General features: G+C 34.4%; 1 protein-coding gene across 3 annotated transcripts in view; it reads left to right on the top strand.

The window, feature by feature from the left end:
- The window catches only part of RNF17 (ring finger protein 17), a 116460-nt gene that overhangs the window by 49228 nt on the left and 44795 nt on the right, over window positions 1-22437 (top strand). For all 3 annotated transcript variants that reach the window (XM_072795835.1, XM_072795836.1, XM_072795834.1), the window contains exons 16-22: window positions 3781-3934; window positions 6104-6219; window positions 7179-7299; window positions 10394-10514; window positions 18418-18645; window positions 19323-19473; window positions 19628-19746. In XM_072795835.1, the coding sequence (XP_072651936.1) occupies window positions 3781-3934; window positions 6104-6219; window positions 7179-7299; window positions 10394-10514; window positions 18418-18645; window positions 19323-19473; window positions 19628-19746 (1010 nt within the window). The remainder of the gene's footprint in view (window positions 1-3780; window positions 3935-6103; window positions 6220-7178; window positions 7300-10393; window positions 10515-18417; window positions 18646-19322; window positions 19474-19627; window positions 19747-22437) is intronic.

Genomic DNA, 22437 nt, shown 5'->3' with positions numbered 1-22437 from the left:
TCCATGTCTGAATATGTGAGACCAGACAAATCTAAAACCTAGCAGGGAAATTTCTATTAGATTCTTATGACTTGAGAATAACTTTTATTGGCTGGATGCTCTACCCTCTAGTCACACTAGGGTGGTGGCTTTGCCACCTTAGCCCTGGGAGCAGCCTCACCTGTTGGAATTGAGAGGTTGTCCTCATGCTCTGGAACCCAGGAGGCCTCCTGGAATAGAGAATGAGATAGATGTTCCTGCCTCTCAGACATCTGCCCACTGGGCTCCTGGTGACAGTGGCAGACATGCCAGCCTCTGAATCACCTTCAGGGTCATTATTTTTCTTGAAAGATAACACATGTTCAGGGACACCTTGGTGGCTCAGTGGTTGAGCATCTGCCTTTGGCTCAGGGTGTGATCCCAGGATCACATGGTGTGAGTGCTGCATCAAGCTCCTTGTAAGGATCCTGCCTATCCCTCTGCCTATATCTCTGCCTCTCTGTGTCTTTCATGAATAAATAAATAAAATCTTTTTAAAAAAAGATAACACATGTTCAGGGTTGAATAGCCCTGACAGCTCACTTCCTGCCTGTAGAATCCCAACAGCGTTTCTTCCTTCTTCCCATCTCTGTCCCCATAAATTCAAGCAGGCAGTGTTTCTGCTGAGATGATTGATTAGATCCACATTTCACATGCCCATAATCTCTTTAGCAGTATCCAGCCACACCTTTGGTGTCCTCTCTAAGCACACAATCTCATTGTTTACAATATGGATAGACTGAGAATATTCTAAATTCTTCAAGTTTTGGTTTCTTTATGTTTGACAATTCCTTATCTCTGTCTTCTCCTGTTTTATTATGAGCAAAGAGAAACCAATCTGCATTCAATGTTTGTGCTTAGAGATCTCCTCAGCTAAATATTAAAGTTCTACTTTCTGTCTCACAGAACACAGTTCAGCTAAGTTCTCTACCACTTTATATCAAGGATTGCCTTTCTTCCAGTTTCCAATAATATGTTCTTCATTTCTGTCTGAGATCTCACCCGAAGCACCTTTAACATTCCTATTTCTACCAAAATTCTTTCCAATGCAATCTGGACTTCTTCATTCAAGCACTTTAGAAGTTCTCCTCCTCAATCCATTACCTAATTCCAAAGTCACACCCACATTTTAGGTATTTGTTACTGCAATACCCTACTTCTCAAAACCAAAACCTGTATTCATTTTCTAGGGCTGCAACAACAAAGTTACATAAATTAAGTGGATTAAAGAACATAAATTTATTGTCTCATAGTTCTGGAGTTTCAAAGTATGAGATCAGGGTATCAGTAGGGTCGGTTCTTTCTTAGGGCTGTAAGTAATAATGTATTGCATTCCTTTCTCCTAGTTTCTGGTGATTAGCTGGAACTTTTTTGGTTGTCTCTGATTTCTACATCACCCTAATCACTGCCTACTCTTCACAAGCCTTCTCCTGTATTTGTCTCTGTACTAAATTTTCCCCTTTTAATAACACCAATCATATTAGATTAAGGCCTACCATAATGACCTCATTTTAACTTGATTATCACTGTCAAGACTGTCTCTAAATAAAGTCACATTCTCATGTTATGACTTGAATATATCTTTCTTGGAGATACAAATGACCTTCTTAGATTTGTAGATTCATGTATGTCATCAAATTTGGGAAGTTTTCAGCCATTATATCCTCAAATAATCTTTCTACTTCTTTCTTTCTCCTTCTGAGACTCCCATAATGTGTATATTAATATGTCTTATGGTGCCCTTGGTCTCTGTTCAAGTCCCTTAGTTTCTGTTCCCTTCACTCTTTTTTTTTCTTTTCTCCTCACTTAATGATTTCAGTTGTCCTATCTTCAAGTTCACTGATCCTTTCTTATGATTGTTCAAATATGCTGTTGAATCCCTCTGGTGTATTTTTCACTTTAGTTATTGTACTTTTCAACTCCAGAATTTGATTCCTTTTTATAATTTCTCTTTGTTGGCATTTTCATTTTGGTCCTTTATTGTTTTCCTGGTTTCCTTTAATTCTTTATCCATGTGTTCCTTTATTCTTTGAACATATTTAAGGCAGTTGTTTTAAAGTCTTTGTCGAGTAAGTCCTTTATCTGGGCTTCTTTGTGAGTGGTTTCTATTTTGTTCCTATGAATGAGCCATGTTTTTCTTTTTCTTTGTATTTCTTCTAATATTTTTGTTGAAAACTGGGCATTTGAAACTCTGAAAATCAGAGTCTCAGTTCCTTTAGCTTGTGTTCAGAAAATGTTTTGGCAGATTTCTTTGAATGTCAGGAGTCTGGGTGTTTGCTTGGTTGTTGTAAACCTTTGACTTTTCCATAGTTTGACAAAGTTTGTATGATGTCTCTCAGCCTCTCTGTCTCTCTTCCTTGTTTTTTGTTTTTTGTTTCTGTGGGAGAATGAGAACTTGGAACTTCCTAGTCTCCTATTTTTGCTGATGTCATTTCTCTGTTGAATTTTTTACTACCCACTATGGATAACCTGTTAATGAAAGAATATGAATAATACCTACTTAGAAATAAAAATTTAGAAAATGTAAAGTTTTTAAAGTAATATAAATGGAATAACAAGAAAACACAGATTCACAAAATTTCCACTTGCATTATAATACTTAAGAGAAAAATTTCATTTTTTGCTATTTGAAGTGAATTTTAAAATATTTTTTTAACCTTAAGAATTAGTATTTGGAGAGATAATAAGGCATTTCTTGGTGTTTTGGAATTTGGGGGGGGTACTATGTTTTAGGTATTATAGGAACTTTAAGAACTAAAGTAACCAAATAATGTTAAATATTATTTAATAAGAGAAATCTCTAGTTTACTCAATGCAGTTATTTCATAAACCTTACTGAAATTACTGATTTAAAGAATTATCAATTCACTTTAAAACCATAAGATGGAAGGTTGATGGGAAACTGGAAGTTCATATAATGTCAAAGTATTTGTATACATGAGTATATAATGTCAAAGTACATGAACTACGTGGTGGATCCAATGGTAAAAACATAACTGTACAGTAGAGGGATCATCACCCTAAGCTGTAGGTGAATCTTAACATGTTAATATTGAGTCAATAATGTTATATCTTTTGATATATTGCAACTTAAGTACACTTAAGATGTATTCTGGCCACAAAAGGTTTGAATCCACCAAACCTATACACACAACTTCTAGGTTTGGGGAAATTTCAGGAGACAGACCCCACTTAATGGAGAAACAAGCTAATTGATAGCATGAGGATATAACCTTGTAAATCCATAAGATGGAGCATTCTGCAGAAAAATAGCAAGCTCTTTTCAGCAAGACCTAAAAAGAGGACTACACTAGATTCTAAAAGATTTATTGAAATAACTAGATATAACGTGTCTTGAATTTGATACTGGTTTGGGTCAGTTAGGGATATCTAAACGTGGTCTAGAAGTACTGATAGAAATAGAAAAGTGAGAATTGATGGAAAATACAAATAAACTATAATCAAATTGCATGTAAGAGATCATCTCATTTTTGTTTTAAAAAATATGGAAAGTTTGTGTATAAGGGATCTGGGAGGATAGACACTTAAGATACCTGGAGAAACATTTCTAAAAATTTTTGTTATGTCCATATTTTCTAATTTTATATACTGCTTCTGTAATAAAATATTTCAAGTATAAATTATGTAATAATTTGTGTAATTCCAACATTTCATAATTTTATAGCCAGTGCTTATAATACATTGCCACATTTAAATTTTGCTTCTTTGAAACTACAGTGTTTTAATACCTTTATTTCTCAGATAGAGAGCCTGGATTTTTTATTTTTACTAAAGACAATTGAGGAATTCTATAAAAGTGAAGATGGAGAAAATCTGGAAATCCTCTGTCCAGTTCAAGGTCAAGCCTGTGTAGCTAAATTTGAAGATGGAGTTTGGTACCGAGCAAAAGTCATTGGTAGGAAATTACAGGGTTTCCACAGGGAAATGTTATGCTTAAAATTGACATAATTTGAGTTGGTACAAATTAAATCATGGAAGTGGTATTATTTGCTCAATTATCTATCTTTAAAAAGCTAGTGGTAATGTTTGGAGGTGAATCTCTCGGCCCTTAGATTTTGATTTGACTGGGACTTAACTGGTTTTTTTGTTTTCTAATGTCTGCCTTATTTAAAAATTTAAATGGTAATAAACAACTTATACTCCATTCCTCAAAGGCAAATATTTTAGGGTTGCCTGGCTGACTCACTTGGAAAAGCATGCAACTCTTGATCTCAGGGTCATGAGTTTGAGCTTTATGTGGAGTGTAGAGATTATTTTTAAAAATACCTTAAATTCTTTCAGCTGTTTCTTTTGATATTTGTGTTATTTATTCTAAACGTATAATACTTTGTTGATAGTTTTAGGTATTATCTATTCTTATTATGGTAGATAGCAGTTTTAGATTTCTTGTAGCTCTCTTGTGCTCTTCCAAGCTCACCCCTATAGTTGTATCACAATTTTTAGTTAACCCATATTTTATATAAATATTTTCACTAAGTCATAAAGAATACTTTATTTCTATTTCAACTTAATGCATCAAATTTTCACTTTGTTTCCTTTAAATTTATGGCTACATTTTCCTAATAGTTCAGAAACGGTTTTCCACATGTTAAGCTTTTCAGGTAATGTTAGTTTAATTTTTTCTCTAATGGTGAAAACATCCTCCTATCTCCCCAGTTAGACTACTAGTCTTCTAAGCTTATTACACTTTTGTTATTCAGAGAATTTATTTCACTTGGCAATATACTTCTTGGTTTTCCTGTATTGGATCCCTCATTTTATAAATCCCATGTTTACCTCTTCAGTTTACTCCTCCTTTTTTTTTTTTTTTTTTTTTTTTGAGCATTTTCTAATTGTTTCCTCAGAATAAATGGAGGTAAATTTTGAGATCTTTCATGTCTCCTGACTGTACTCTCATACATGATTGATAATTTGAATAAAAAATGTTCTTTAAATTTTATCTCCTATCCATTTGTTTGTGTTGTCTAAAACTACATCTCCATTTGGAGACTTAAGGAATCTAATAGCATTGGTACAGTTGAGAATATCCTTCTAGCGAGAGGATTCCTGCAGAAGTATGGAGGGATTCTCTCACCTTCTTACACTTACGGTAACATGTGTCTTTTCAATTACTGTGGATGCAAATTACCATAGGGCCTAAGTAGTTTGAAGTTTCCTCTCCAGTACCAGTGTTGTTCCATATGCTTCCACTTCTACTAAGGAGCAGAGAATGCTTATACCTTTTCCATTTTTTGAAATTTATATACTGTACTACCCTTTAAATTTGGAAATGATGGCAACCAGTTTATAGAACTATACATAGGTGTGTTAAGAGAAGCTAAAGTCGACCATATATTTTGAGTATTTTCAAAAAGGTCAGTGTATGATAAGTTTTTATTCAAACTTGCATGTGTTTGAACTTTTTAGGGGCTTCGTTGGTGTCCTGTAAAATATAGAGACTAGATTGACATGGAGGTCTGTCTCTGCTTATTTCTTACAGTATCTCCCCAAATAATTTTTTTAAATTTCAGTTAGGTATCATTATATGAATGAATCTTTAGTTTGATTATTAAATCTTTTGCCTTAATCACCTGTGTTGACTAACAGTAAACATTTATTAAGCGCTTACTTTGATGCTTTGCTAATTATTTTAAATAGATGAATCCTCAAAAAAGTCTTATGAGGTTGGATTCTTTTGGTATATCCATTTTACAATGAAATAATGAGGCTTAGAGAGAAAAAGGAACTTGCTCAAAGTCACGTGGAATTTGACTGGATTCTAACCCAGTCAGTTTTAACATCTAATTTTTAACCTAGTATCTGATAGCTATGTTGTTATCCTGATTTTGATTGTCCTTTAGACATCTTAAAATTGTTCATTTCTTTTCACCAAGTCTGAAGACTATGCATTATGGTTGTTTTTTTTTTAAGTTCACATATTAGAAATATATTTTATATTAAAAAAGTATGTTTATGTATTAATCATAAAAGTATTCTAAGATAGTTGACTGTCGATTAACCTAAATTTTGCTAGATAATTCTGTTTTCTTTGCAAGTTTGATTTCTAATTTCATAATTTTTGAAGGATTGCCTGGACATCGTGAAGTTGAAGTTAAATATGTGGACTTTGGCAATACTGCAAAAATAACACTTAAAGAAATGCGTAAAATAAAGGATGAGTTTCTAAATCCCCCAGAGAAGGTAATCTACTTATTGTGAGTCATAGGTGCTGGTAACAATTTATCTTTTATTTGGAAACATCATTCTGACCTGCAGCTACCAGCTGCTATTGTATAGAAATCATTTTTATCATAGAAATGTTCTGTTAACTGACGTTTTTGTCCATAAATAATTTGATACATGGAATATAGAAAAGAGTTGCTGTCATTACTGTAATTTCCTATGTAGCAACTTTAAATTGTTAAAATGTCTGTATATCTTAGCAAATAAGAACTAATTATAAGTGTATATGTGTATGTATGTTTGTGTCTAAGTATTTACTGTCTACAGCTTTTAATATTATTTTAAAATATCTGTATAATGTAGTAGGAAGATGATGTATTTTATGAAAAAAACTCATCATAGAAGGTTTTTTACTGCAATTCCAGTTATGTTTAAGTATATATAACCTGTGCAAGAAAAAGATGTCTGGAAAAATAAAGTATCCTTTTCTTGGAATCCTCCTCCCCAGAGATAGGGAAGGTTAATGGGGCTTATTGTTAAACAATATTTTTCATTTTAAAAATGGGTAAAATATTGTAGGAAAAACTTGAAAATATAGATAAAAAGAATCATTCAGAACTATTGATTATTTATGATAAATATAGTTCTAAGATGCATCTTTATCATTTTTAACAATTATAGGATTAAGCAAATAATCCTATAACCCACGTTTTTCATTTAACAGCATATCATTAGTATCTGTAATTCTTTCAGTAGATGCTTGTTATATCGGCGTCTAAATGTGCAGTAATTCATTCAACCAAATGTTCTATTGATTCCAATTATTGGTATTTATAAATTATTTTATAGACAGCTTTTGCGCATTTATTTTTTAAATATATATTAAATTCAAAGTGTTTTGTATGCAAAATTTTAATTCTAGAATAACTAGAAATTACATTTACTTTTTCTTAATGGTGCAATTTTGTTTGACACAGGCAATTAAATGTAGGCTGGCCTATATTGAACCATGTATAAGGACAAAGCAGTGGCCCAAAAAAGCTAAGGAAATTTTTGAAGAAAAGACTCAAGATAAATTTATGACATGTTCAGTCGTTAGTAAGCTGTTTCCATTTTTATTTGTTGATATATAATTGTATATAATTTTGAATAACATTATAATACAACATTTATCAGATCTAAGAACAAATTCAGTGTGTCATCAGTAAGAGTGGTGAGAGAGAACATTTGTTGAGAATTAGGTATAGTGGATATAGAGGCAGGCTCTAGAGTCTAAAATCAGTACAAAGCAAAAATTATCATTAAAGATCAAGTTATCCCAGGGTGCCTGGCTGACTTAGTTGGTGGAGTGTATGACAATTAATCTTGGGGATGTAGGTTCAAGCCCCATGTTGAAGGTAGAGATTACTTAAAATCTTAAAAAAAAAAAAAAAAAATCCAGGGCAGCCCCAGTGGTGCAGTGGTTTAGCGCCGCCTGCAGCCCAGGGCGTGATCCTGGAGACCCGGGATGTCGGGCTCCCTGCATGGAGCCTGCTTCTCCCTCTGCCTGTGTCTCTGCCTCTCTCTCTCTCTCTCTGTGTCTCTATGAATAAATAAAATAAAATAAAATAAAATAAAATAAAATAAAAAATAGTATAAAAAATCCAGTCATCCTGGACATGGCCTCTTGAAAGCCCTAAAGCCAGGAATTAACTTCTTGTATTTTAGTTTGCATTTTTGCAAGGGCACTATCCTGATTTTGATGTGATGGATGCTAAAGTTTAACGTGCAGGGAAATGAGGGGAGGTGAGACATAACTGGTAAATAGTTTTCTTTCTTTTTTTTTCATTTCATTTGACTTAAGTAAATTCAACTGTAGGCTCTCCATATTTTGAAAAAAAATCACTTCTTTTTTGGAGTGGTCTGGGTCCAGGATACAGGCTGACCACTAACTCACAATTTTGTAACCCAGCATGTTCTGAAAAGGAAGTGTTGAGTAGCAAAACCTGACCTGAATTGACATGAAGTATATATAGTCTTTATTTCCTATATAGTAAATATTCATATATTCCATTCCAGGATAGTAATGTATGTTTGTGGGCTGCTGCCTCAGAATCTGCTGGGGATATATTACAAAATATGTAATATATGTTTTATGTAGCTTTTCTTAATTTGAAGTTCTGAAACTTATCTGGCTGGAGGGGGTTTGGATGCAGAGGTGGGGGGAGGTGAGAGTCTTATTTATTTAGCTGTGTTGGTTAATAAGTACTAGTGCAGGACACACAAGATCATGTTTACTTAGGGTTGATTTATAGGAATTTCCAGGGTAATTTTTACTATATCTGTTCCTTCACATTTATCATACTCTCATTAAGTGAATCCAACCACCAGAAGAGACTGAGGCTTAGCAATCAGTTATATAATCTGGAACTGAGGGCAGCCCTGGTGGCGCAGCAGTTTAGTGCCGCCTGCAGCCCAGGGCGTGATCCTGGAGACCCTGGATCGAGTCCCATGTCAGGCTCTCTGCATGGAGCCTGCTTCTCCCTCTGCCTCTCTCTCTCTCTGTGTGTGTCTCTATGAATAAATAAATAAAATCTTTAAAAAAATAATAATCTGGAACTGATGGCATATCAGTGATAATTTATCCACATTGTTGATATGAGAAATTGTTCTGAAGAAATAGTTTCTTTAGGGAGGAACGTGGTTATAGATATTGCATCCTCAGTCAATAACGTTTTTGTACCTGGCTTTCCTGATGTGAGCAGTAAGGACTAAGAAGCCCTTAATTTACTGCTCACATCAGAGAAGCCAGATATTTAATATAGAATAGTCCTCCCTCTTGTGGACTACCCATCAAGACCTGACTTTCTTTCTTGACTCCTTCTTTTTCTTATTCACTTAATTACTTGTTATACATATAACATCCAACACCAGTCACAACATAGTTATTAGGCTAGATCATTCATTTGAGCAGGGCCTCCTGGCACTCCTTAAATCTAAAAGATCTCACCCCATTAATCTGCACAATGATGAGATTGAGAGTTTAAGACATTAATAGTAAAATGAACTACCATAGATGAGAAGGGGAGTCTTCCATTAATATGCATTGTTACCTTATAAAGCAAGGGATATTTAAATTTTAATTAGCAGAGCAGGGAAGGTGGTATAGGTACAGAACATGGAAAGTTGGCCCTGTTGGAATAAATAAAGGACCTCATGTATGGGAAATATGAAGTCAACTAAAGGGAACACAAGAGATGGAAAAGTAAGGAGATGAAAATTTATTGAGACTCAGCATTGCTTAGCTTTTTATTTTTAGATATGTCTGGCCCATTGAAAAGTAGGAATTATTTTTAGGATCTTGACAGAAGTTTACTAAAATGTATTTTTATGACTAGATAATAAATACAGGGTACTGGTAACAATTTATCTTTTACCTGCAGCTACCAGCTGCTATTGTATAGAAGGTGGTGTAAGCATAAACTACAATGAAGTATGTGTTTCCTAAAGAAATTCCTTAGTTGTTTATTCACATACATATTAGGCAAGTTCTCTGTGCTATGTACCATAAGTAAGTAAACAGACATATGAGATATAAACTTTACCCATAGGTAGACTGTCAGTTTGGTTTAAGAAATAGATCTAAATAGTCTATTGAAGTAACCAACATATTTCCTAAAAGAAATTAAAAGTTAAATGGTTTGTCCTAAAAATACAGGGATGGGGGAAAAAATCCAGGTTCCAATCTGTAGTTGAGGAATCTATATTGAGTTTGTGTTGTTTTAAACCTTATGCCATTCTTACAAAAGCTGTAAAGGTTTGCAAAAGCTGTAAACGTTTGCAGATAATCATTGACCTAAATTTCATTCTTATGTCCTCTGGAACTTGGTTGAATTGAATAAAATAGTTTAAAAATGCATCAGAACACCTCTCCAATGAATATATGTCAATTTATATGTTTCTGAATTTAAAATCTTTAAATTGTTTTTTGACTTGTTATAGAACAGTACACAATCATCTAAAATGAAAATTTTGTCAATTTGCATATGCTACAGATAACATGGACACTTGTTTTATGTTTGCAAAATGCTACTCTTATCCCTAAAACTACACATCTGCAAAATGAAATTGTTTCTAGTTTTTTTTAATTGCCTCATTTAGTATGTTTTATGTCGTATTTATTTTTCTCCAAACTCCTCTTAATATTTTACAGAAATTCTGGAAGATAATGTGCTCTTAGTTGAGCTTTTTGATTCTCTTGGTGCTCCAGGAATGACTCCTACTAGTGTAAATGACCAGCTTGTCAAAGAGGGCCTAGCATCTTATGAAGTAGGGTAAGTAAGCCTGTAAACCTTTGTTAGTCCATATATAACAGTTTATTTGCAAGAAGGGAAACTGGTATAGCATTCCCTTTAGGATATCTGCTTAGCTTTGGGAGTATTCCCCTGCTCTTGGGTTAGGAAAAATAATTGTAGTCATTAATCTAATGGAAAGTAGAATGCCTTTTCCCTCCCTCCTTAAGGGACCCCCAAAACCAAGATTTGCTCCTAGGGATTGAAGGTACTTCTAAGAAAAGAGGAATGGCATCTTATTTCTAGGTGGAACATCTGCTTTGGCAGCCCTTTGTGCTTTTTTGAGAAGGGAATTAGGTGGAGAAATGGCACAATAGGGTAGTTAGTGGTAGAATTAGCCCACATTCCCATTTGGAGAAATGTAAATTTTTTCCTGGGTTCAAGTGGATACTTTGAATAAAAACAAGAGTTGAGTCATTGTACCTAGTACTCAAGACAGACTAGTGGTTGAAGCAACCCTGAAGCAAAACAGCAGAGTGGTGGTGAGGAGGGGTGGGAGGGTTTGGAGTTAAGACAAAACAATGCTTTCACAATACAGACTTGTGCAGTAAGGGTGTCCCTGGAAGGACCTTCTGATGAATTCCCACATACCCCTCTCAAGAAAGCAAATATTTGATAGCACTCACACATAAGGTCTGTCAGGGTAAGCCAGAGAAGCAGAAACCTGTAGGTACATGCTGAGCATGTGGTCCTGCTGTCCCTCCCTGCCCTAACACTGGAGGAGCTGTAAGCTAGAGAGGGCCTGTCGTTTTCCCAATGTAGGCACTAAGTAAGGGAAGAGAAAGAGATGAGAGGAAACATTTAAATATATTGGACTGAGGGACGCCTGGGTGCTCCTTGGTGAAGTGTCTGACTCCTGATTTCAGCTCAGGTCATGATCTCAGTTGTGAGATTGAACCCCACATCAGACTTCATGCTCCATGCTAGGTATGGAGCCTGCTGAAAATTTTCTCTCTCTCTCCCTTTGCTCTCTGTATCTCTCTCCCTCTGCCCCACCCTGCCTTCTCTTTCTCCCTCTCTTTACAAAAAAACAAAACAAAAAAATATATATATACGTATGTATATAGAGAGTGTGTGTGTGTGTTGGGGGGGGGAGTTCTTTTTTTAAAAGTCAGGGTTATTGAGGTGAATACAATACAATTCACCTTTTTACATATACAGTCATTTAACCATTATCACAGTCAAATACAGAATATTTCTATCACCACAAAAAGCTCCTTGGGCATCTTTGTAGTTATTTCTCTTCCTCCACACCCAGATCTTGGCAATTACTGATATAATTTGTATTTCTATAATTTTTACTTTTCCACCACTTCTTATAGAGTCGTAGTGTATTTTGCCTTTTGTGTATGGCATGTTTCATTTAGCTTAATGCTTTTGAGATGCATCCATGTTGCACACATCAGTAGTTTTTATTGCTCACTACTGTCCTGTTGTCTGGGTATACCACAATATTATACATTCCCTACTGGTGAAATGTTGTACATTCCCAATGTTAGACACTGGTGAAATCTTACACATCCCTAATTTGAGCTATTTCCAGTTGGAGAGATTTAATGAATAAAGGTGTTGTAAAGGACCTGCATACAAGTCCTTGTATGTAGACATATGTATGTATTTTCTCTTGAGTATATATATATACACCTAGGAGCGATTGCTGCTTGTAAGTGGGTTATTTTTTCTATATTTAATCTAATGCCCCACCTACATTATCGCCTTCATAATTTTGGCACAAATCTGACACCATATAACTTTATCCATTTAATATTTTGATATGTATACCTAAAAGAAAAAGATTTTTTAAATTACATTATTATTTTATTGTTTTTTTAAAAGATTTTATTTATTTATTCGTGAGAGACAGAGAGGCAGAAACAGATAGAGGGAGAAGCAGGCTTCATGCAGGGAGCCTGACATGGGACTCGATCCCAGATCTCCAGGATCACGCCCTGGGCTGAAGGCGGCGCTAAACCGCTAAGCCACCTGGGCTGCCCAGAAAAAAAATTTTTTAAGAAAAGACATGTTTTTTTTAACTTTATAAGAAACTGCCACATGTTTTCTAAATTGGCTGTATCATTTTGGGTTTCCACTAGCAATTTTGAGAGTTCTGTTTGTTCTGTAGCCTTGCCAGCACTTGATTTAATCATTTTGTGTTTACATCGGCCCTTCTAAAAGAAATATAGTGGTTTTTCATAGTGGTTTGATTTTAATGACACTAAGGATCTTTTCATATGCTTATTTGCCATCGATGTCTCTTCTTTGATGAGGTTTCTTTTCAAATGTTTTATGTTTTTGTAAAATCATGTTGCTTATTCTTGAAATGTGAAAGTTCTTTAATACATATTCCAGATACAAATTCTTCATCAGATCTTTTTGCTTTGCAACTATTTTTTTCCAATCTGTGGCTTCTTAACAGTGTCTTTCAAAGAGAAGTTTCTGGCTTTGAAGTCAACTTTGGCAATTTTTCTTTTCATAATTCAGGCACTTCGCACTGTAAGATCTCTTTACCCAACTCAAGGTCATAAAGATTTTCTCGTATGTATTCTTCCAAAGTTTTATAGTTTTAGATTTCATATGTAAGTCTGTCATCCTTTTTATTTTGTTAAATAAACTTTATTTTTTGGAACAGTTTTAGGTTCTCAACACTGAGCAGAAAGCACAGGGATTTCTCACCTCCTGGCTCCCCCAATGGGCACAATCTCCCCACAGCCCCAAAATGGTACATTTATTAATATCACTGAAACTACATTCACATATCATAATCCAAAATCTGTAATTTACTCACTGTACATTCTGTGGACTTTGACTAAATGTATGATGACATGATCCCCCATTATAACATCAGAGTATTTTCACTGTCCTAAAAATCCCTTGTGTTTTGTCTTTTCATCCTTCCCTCCCCTCTAATTCCCCTCTAATTCCTGAGAGCCACTGATTTTTTTTTTCTGCCTCTATCATTTTGCCTTTTCCAGAACATCATATAATTGGAGTCATATAGTATATAGCCTCAGATTGGCTTATTATTTCACTTAGTAGTAGGCATTCAAATTTCCCCCTATCTTTTCATGGTTTTGATAACTCATTTCTTTCTAGCACTGCATAATAATCCATTGTCTGGATGTACCACAGTTTGTTTATCCATTCACCTACTAAAGGACATCTTGGTTGCTAACAGATTTTGGTAATTTTGAATACAGCTGCTATAAACATCCATGTGCAGGTTTTTATGTAGACAGAATCTTTCCATCAATACCAAGGAATGTGATTGCTGGGTTGTGTGGTACAATGTATCTAGTTGTGTAAGAAACTGCCAAACTGTCTTCCAAAGCAGTTGTACCATTTTGCATTCACACAAGCAATGAGTGAGTATTCCTGTTGCCTCAAATCCTCACCAGCACAGCATTTTAGATTTTGGTTATTCGATTATATGTGTAGTGATAGTATTTCATTTTTGTTTTAATTTGTGTTTCCATGATGACATATGATGTGGAGCATCTTTTTACACGCTTATTTGCTATCTTTATATCTTCTTTGGTGAGGTTCCTCTCAATGTTTTGGAGCCATTTTTTAAGTGAGTAACTTTCTTATTGAATTTTAAGTGTTCTTTGTATATTTTGGATAATAGTACTTTATGATGTATATCTTTTGCAGATATTTTCTCCAAGTATGTGGTTTTCTTTTCATCCTCTTGATAGTGTCTTTCAAAGAGTAGATATTTTTAATTTCAGTGAAATTCAACTTCTCAGCTCATTCTTTTATGAGTCGTGGAATAAAGCTATTTTTAAACTTTAAATTTTTCCCCTTTGTTTTAAGCAGCTTTAGGGAATAAGGCATTTATTAGATGAATAATCCAAGAAAACATCATAGGATCAGAGGAAAACAGCAAGCCCCCATCACCTCACTTTGTTATGCCATTGTTATAGGGGAGCACTAAAGCTAAAACAAAACTCTCTTCCACAGTAAGCAAAATAAATTTTGGAAAGAAGAGTTCTTTGTGACAGTGTAGCAACTTTCCTGGAGGAGTAGCATTCTATAAAATACATAAGGAGCTCTCTAGCTTTTAAAATAAAATTTCCGTGCCTTTTGTACCTCTCCATATATATTCATTCTCCTTACATGTATTCAAATATTGAGAATTTTCTAGTTACAAATTATACATTTAGTTACTAAATTGACTAAAAGATAGTAGTAATGACATTCACTGACTTGAGAAGCTTCCCATTCCTACAGTTTGTTTTAATTAAAATCATGAAATATTTTACCTCTCATTTATCCAAACTGTTTTTTTAAAAAATCAAAGTCATACAGTTTTAACTAAGTTTTTTTTTTCCAGTGCACATTAATTTAATAAGCCACCAGATTTGAGCATATAATCAATTATGGATGTTTAGTTTTTGTAACCAAAAAAGTATTAAATACATGTATATGTATTGTTTCTCTGGAAAGAATCATAAAATTCAAATTTTTAAATTTTAGACCTTATATATAATACATTCTCAAAAATTAATATTTATCTTTTAAAAGCCTATTAATGTACCAGTGTATACACACACCAAAATGACTGTTAAAAAAAAAGAAAAAAATAACATGTATTGGTGAGAATATAGAGAAATTTGACCCTTGCACATTATTGGGAATATAAATGGTGAAGCAAGTGTGGAAAACAACTTTGAAGATTCCTCAAAAACTTAAATATAGAATTACCACATTACCTAGAAATTCCATTCCTGGATATATATACCCAAAAGAATTGAAAACAGGTATTCAAACAAACACATGTACATATATATTCATAGTAGCCAGAAGGTGGAACCACCCTGTATGTCTATCAGCAGTTAGATAAACAAATTGTGGTAGATAGCCATACAATGGAATATTATCCAGCCTTTAAAAAGGAATTAGGGCAGCGGTTTAGCTCCGCCTGCAGCCCAGGGCGTGATCCTGAGACCCGGGATCAAGTCCCACATCGGGCTCCCTGCATGGAGCCTGCTTCTCCCTCTGCTTGTGTCTCTGCCTCTCTCTCTCTCTCTATATATATATCTCATGAATAAATAAAATCTTAAAAAAAAATAAAAATAAAAAGGAATTAAATTTTGGGGTAGCTCAGTAAGTTAAGCATCCTATTCTTGATTTTGACTCAGCTCATGATCTCAGGATTGTGCGATTGAGCCCTGCATTGGACTCCATACTGAGTGTGGAACCTGTGTAAGATTCTTTCTCTCCTTGTCCTTTTGCCCCTCGCCCCTAAATGAATGAATGAATGAAATTTTAATTAATTAAATTTTGATATGTTATAATATTGATACACCTGGAAAATTTTATGCTAAGTGAAATAAGCCAAATACAAAAGGTCATACTGTATGATTCCCTTTATATGAAATATCCAAAATAGTTAAATCCATGGAGACAGAATATAGAGTGGTGGTCAACAGGAGTTGAGGGGAGAGGATTATGGGTAGCAACTGCTTTAGGGAGATTTTGTTTTGGAGTGATAGAAATGTTTTGGAACTAGAGGTGTAATGGTTGTGCAACATTGTGAATGTACTAAATGCTACTAGATTGCTCACTTCAAAATACTTTTATGTGAATTTCATCTCACTTTTTAAAATGTTTTTAAGTCTATTAGCTATAGATTCCGTTCAAACTAGGGACACCTGGGTGGCTCAGCAGTTGAGCGTCTGTCTGCCTTTGACACAGGGCATGATCATGGGTCTAGGGATCGAGTCCTGCATCGGGCTTCCTGCATGGACCCTGCTTCTCTGCCTATGTCTCTGCCTCTCTGTGCATCTCTCATGAATAAATAAATAAAATCTTTAAAAAAAAAAAAAAAAGTTCAACTCAAGCTATGTGAAAATTCCAGCAGACCTTTTTTAGAAATTGACAAGATTTCAAATTTTGTATGTAAATGCAAAATGCATAAAATAAACAATTTTGAAAAAAAGTTGAAGGACTTCCACTTGCCAGTTTCAGAATTTAATATAAAGAAAGCTACGACTACCAAGACAGTGTGATACCAACATAGACATCTATAGATGAATGAATAGAATTGACTGTTGGGAAATAAATCCTTAATTTATAATTAATTGACTTTTTAAACAAAGGCACAAAGGCAATTCATTAGAAAAAAGATAAGTGTTTTCAACAAATGATGCTATGGCAATTGGATATCCAGCAGCAAAAACAGATGAACATAGCCCTTATCTCACACCATGCACAAAGTTCACTCAAAATGAATTATACTCTTAACAGCTAAAACAAAACTTCTAGGAGGAAATCTTTAGGAATGTAAATTGGGTAAAGATTTCTTAGTTATGACACCAGAAGCACAATTCATCAAAATTCAAAACTAGTGTACTTTGAAAGACAGTATTAAGGGAAAGACAGTGACAAAGTGAGAGAAAATATTTGCCAAACATGGCCCATAAAGGACTTAAGAACCTCCTACAACTTTAGAAGACAAATAATTCAACCCTCTAATAAATGGGCACAAAATATAAGCAGATATTTACCAAAGACGGTATGTAATTGGCTATTAAGTACATGAAAAGATGTATAACAATTTTAATCATTAGGGAAATGCAAATTAAAACCACCATAAGATATCCTTTCTCCCCCACTAGAGTAGCTATTACTTATAAGACAATTATAGATGTTGGTGAAGATGTGTAGTAACCCTCAGAACTGTCAGGGATGTAAAAGGTATATATAGGGATGTATAGCTTCTTTGGAAAATGGTTTACAAGTTTCTCCAAAAGCTATACATAAAATTACCACACAACCCACCAATTCCACTCCTCGGTACCTATCCAGGAGAAATGACAACATATGTTTATATACAAATGTATAAGCAAATGTTCATAGCAGCATCATTCCGAATAGCCAAATACTGGAAATTATGTAAATATCCATGGAGTGGTGAATAGACAAAATACTATATATTCATATAATGGAATACTATTTGGCCATTAAAAGGAATAAACTACCGACGCATCTACATCATAGATAAACTTCAAATTTTAAGCTAAGTAAAAGAAGTCAGATACAAGAGATTGTATATTGTATGATTCCATCTATATGGTATGCCCAGAAAAGACAAGTTTATACACATAAAAAGTTTATTAGGTGATGCCTTGGCCTAGGGGTTAGAGATTTCACTGTAAATGGAAATGAAGGATCTTTCTGGAGAGGTGAGAATCTTGTAAAACTACATATAATGATGGTTACACCATTTGATAAAGTTAACTAAAAATCGTTGAACCATACAATTTAAATGGGTGAACTTTTTTTTTGCGTGGAAAATATACCTCAGTGAAGTTTTTAAAAGCCCATTAGCGAGTTTTCTCTTTCTGTTATTTGGTTGTATAAACAGATGTTTATATGCTTGTTACATTGTAGCAAATGCTATACCTAGTGATGAATAAGGGTGGTTTGTGCCCTCAAGGAGCTGAGTATGTAGTAGGAAGGTGAGATGGTCAAGCTTACCATTTCAGTGTGATAGGGACTCTGCTAAGGGTAGTTACACTATTGCGGGATTTCTAGAGGGTTTACCACTGGAGATTTTACCTAAACTGAATTCTGTAGTACAACTGGGAGTAAAAGTCTATACATGAGTTCATCAGCAAACTTTGCATTTTTAAACTGTTTTGAAAATAGAAGTTTGGTTTTTAGGTTGTGTGTGTGTGTGTGTGTGTGTACTTTGGTAGTGTTTAACCCTTTTTAAAATTTTGTTTGTTTAACCCTTTTTTAAAGAAAGAAACTAAAACTATTAATATCAAAACTGGGAAACTGAATCGTAGCTAAAATTTGTTCATCTCTAGATCTAAGTAAATACAAATATTTGCAAACTACTCTGTTTTGCTAATGGGTTTGTTTTTTATTTTTTTAGATATACCGTCAAGGATAATTCCAGAAAGCATATTGAAGTATGGGATCCTTCTCCAGAAGAAATTATTTCAAATGAAGTAAACAGCTTAAATCCTGTGTCTGTAAAATCTCTACCCAATGAGAATCTCCAATCACTTTATAATAAGGAACTGCCTGTACATATCTGTAATGTGATATCTCCTGAGAAGATTTATGTTCAGTGGTTATTAACAGAAAACTTACTTAATAGGTATAACATATAAGGAAACTATGTGTATTACCCATGGGCTCTTTTCTATATTTTGTTTCAAAGATCTAAAAATTATAATTAGAATTTTAAAAGTAAAATTATTTCAGCTAAACAGTCATTTAAAAACTAGTTAAAAGTATACATAGTATCTTTACTGGTTATTTTTTCACTGTATTGGAATTAGTCATTCGACAAATACTTATTGAGCACCTATTATTTGACAACCAGTACTCTAGGTCTTGGGGATATAGTGGTAAAAACATTTCAAGTCTTTGCTATCATGAAGCTTAAGTTCTAGTAGAGGGAAGGACAATGGACAAATAAAAAATATATATTACATATATACTGTAGATGATGACAAAGACAATAGAGAACAAGCAGTTGAGGAGGAAGTCAATTTGGATAATCAGGGAAGACCTCAAGAAGACAGTGACATTTGAAATAAATCCTGATGGAAGGGAGGGAATAAGCCATGAGGATATCTGGAGGAAGATCATCTCACATAGAGGGAAGAGCTAGTTAAAGACCTTGCGGTGGAAATATACTTGGGTATTCAAGCAAGAACAGGGTACCCAGTTTGGCTGGAGTAGAATGGGTAAGGAGGGACAGTAGAAAATAACTTGGTCAGAGAATTATATAAGAAAAAATTTGAAACTTAATTTTTTTTCTTTATATAGTTTAGAAGAGAAGATGGTAGCTGCATATGAAAACTCAAAATGGGAACCTATTAAATGGGAAAATGATATGCACTGTGCTGTTAAGATCCCAGATAAAAATCAGTGGCGAAGAGGCCAGATCATCAGAATGGTTACAGACACATTGGTAGAGGTAAATGAAGAGTTAAAAATAGTAATCATGAAGGTGAATGCATTCAGTGTTTTTATCCTAAATTTTTTAAATTGAATTTTGATTATGCTATTCAGTTTGCAAAATATATTTTGAATATTGTTTTTCCACAGACTCAAAGTTCTTGCTTTCATAGGTCTTACTGTATGACGTGGGTGTTGAACTAGTCGTGAATATTACATGTTTACGAGAACTTCAAGAAAACTTAAGGACAATAGGAAGATTATCTTTGGAATGCGCTCTTGTTGATATAAGGTAGTTACTTGCTGAATAAATTTTCTCACTGTTGAATAATTATAAATCTTTCTTTTTGGATGGGTTCTTGTCAATTTTCATTTTGCTAACATCCTGAAATTTCATAAATCTAGTTAATTTTGAGGTCTTAAGAGAGAAAGATAAAAGTTCAGAAGCACATAAATTTTAGTGGTACTAAAGAATAGAGATAAGTCAGTGTGATTGGTATTTAGGTAGAATTCAAAGTGTTAAATATTAAAAAAAACTTGAAGGACATAGGCAGAAAGAAATAATATGTATTTCACAAGCGTAGCATTGCATGGAAAGCTAAAAATGCATAAATTACCAAAAAAGTGAATTAGGATTCTGGGAAAGTGGCATGAAATAGTTTTTGAGGGATCCCTGGGTGGCACAGCGGTTTAGCGCCTGCCTTTGGCCCAGGGCACGATCCTGGAGACCCGGGATCGAATCCCACATCGGGCTCCCGGTGCATGGAGCCTGCTTCTCCCTCTGCCTATGTCTCTGCCTGTGTGTGTGTGTGTGTGTGTGTGTGTGTGTGTGTGTGTGTGTGAGAGAGAGAGAGAGAGAGACTATCATAAATAAATAAAAATTTAAAAAAATAAATAGTTTTTGAGTCTAGTAGAATTCTACCATAAACACAGAGCAACTTCGATAGCAAAACTAAAGACTGCACAATTTCTACAACAGAAGTAGACAAGTAGGCGGTTTCCCTCTAAGCTTCCAGATACACAGGTGTGGCAAACCATGCCCTAATGGATCCTTATGGTTATCAGCATTTGTATGGAATGAAAGCTGACTGGGAATGATATTGCACTGGAGCATGCAAGCCAATCTGAGAACAGCAACTAAGACTGAGAAGGGAGTAATGCAAGATGCTTTTCATAGTTAGATGCTAAAATCTAAAATGTGCCACAGTTTCATGGTACTGGAGCCTTAGCCATAAAACTTTTGGAAGTAAAATGATACTCTCTCTTCCATGACCTCATACTGAGTAGAAACTGTTGGGAATAGAGCCTAATTTGAGCGAGACAGACAACGGGGCAAACGAAAGAAAAGATGCAGACAAAAGTAGGAGAGAGGAGCAGGATCTCAGAATATGAGGCCATATTATCTGTCATTTTGGGAAAACACCACCAGAGAATTCTAGAGCCATGAAGCTAAGAAAGCAATTGTGATTCACTTCTTCCTTCTAAAAGCATAGGAAATTTTATTACACTTAAAGCATGAGCAAAAGAAAGAATTATAGTCAAATTCTATACAAACTGCTATGAGAAAAAAAAATTAAGAGCCAAATATATCCCTAAAGGTAATGGATACCCACCAAAAAGGCATGCTAACAAAACAATAAAACTGTAAATCTCAAAATGAACTAAAAATTTAGAAAATGATACTGAAGAACAACATAAAATTATAAAAACTCAGAAATAAGATTGATTATAGAAAAAGGAATATTTGAAATGAGAAATGACAACATTCAAGAATAGAAATAAAATCATATCAGAAATAGAGTAAACTAGAAAAAACACAAAAGCAAATACACAATAGATATTGCCTTAAGAGAAATGGAAAGGCAAAAAGGATGGTTTTAAAATTTAAAAAGAACAAAAATCTAAAAGATTTAAAAGATCCCTAAAATCAAAAAAAGGTCAACATATGTGTACTAGGAATCTCAAGAAAATTAAATAGAACAAAACAAATACTAAAAACTACAATTCAAGAAAGTGTTCCTAAAATAAAAGATGATTTAAAACTATATATTGAAGGGGCACATTGCATATCTTGAAAATTAATTCAGCAATGCTGACACTCAGATTATCTAATAAAATTATTAATTTATAAGAGAAAGAAGATCACTGTCATCACCAGCACTTAATGCCAGATGGCAATGAAGTAACATTTTTAAAATACTCAAAGAGAGACGCCTAGGTGTCTCAGCAGTTGAGCGCCTACCTTCAGCCCAGGGCATGATCCTGGAGTCCTGGGATTGAGTCCCACGTTGGGCTCCCAGCATGTTTCTCTCTCTGCCTATGTCTCTGCCTCTGTGTGTGTGTGTGTGTGTGTGTGTGTATCTTTCATGAATAAATAAATTAAAATCTTTAAATAAAAATAAAATACTCGAAAATGGCAAGGTATGGGTTTTATATCCCCTCACACTGACCTTCTGTATAAAGACTACAGACAGAGTAGGAACCACTCCTGAGAAATCTGTAAAAGAACAAGCTTTAGTAAATCAACAGTGAGAGGATTTGATGTAAGAACTGGTGGTGAGTGTTACATTTATTTTACCTAAAGAACAAAGATAAAAAGATCATTGTAAGGAAGCAGTATGGTTTGGAAGGTAGATATGGCACAATTTTTAAAAATGTACCAAGAGGGATCCCTGGGTGGCCCAGCGGTTTGGCGCCTGCCTTTGGCCCAGGGCGTGATCCTGGAAGCCCGGGATCGAATCCCACATCGGGCTCCCGGTGCATGGAGCCTGCTTCTCCCTCTGCCTATGTCTCTGCCTCTCTCTCTCTCACTGTGTGCCTATCATAAATAAATAAAAATTTTAAAATGTACCAAGAAAGGAAAGTATGAAAAGAGGAATAAGCCTGCCTTTTGCCTTATTGTTATTAGCTAGGAGTAAGTACTTCCAGTAAGATACTGGGGAGAAGAGGCTGCTAACAATATTGATTTTAACATGGAAACTAT

Source organism: Canis lupus, chromosome 24 (assembly GCF_048164855.1).
Source record: "Canis lupus baileyi chromosome 24, mCanLup2.hap1, whole genome shotgun sequence".
In the NCBI taxonomy this organism is placed as follows: domain Eukaryota; kingdom Metazoa; phylum Chordata; class Mammalia; order Carnivora; family Canidae; genus Canis; species Canis lupus.
This window is presented reverse-complemented; position numbering and strand designations above follow the sequence as displayed.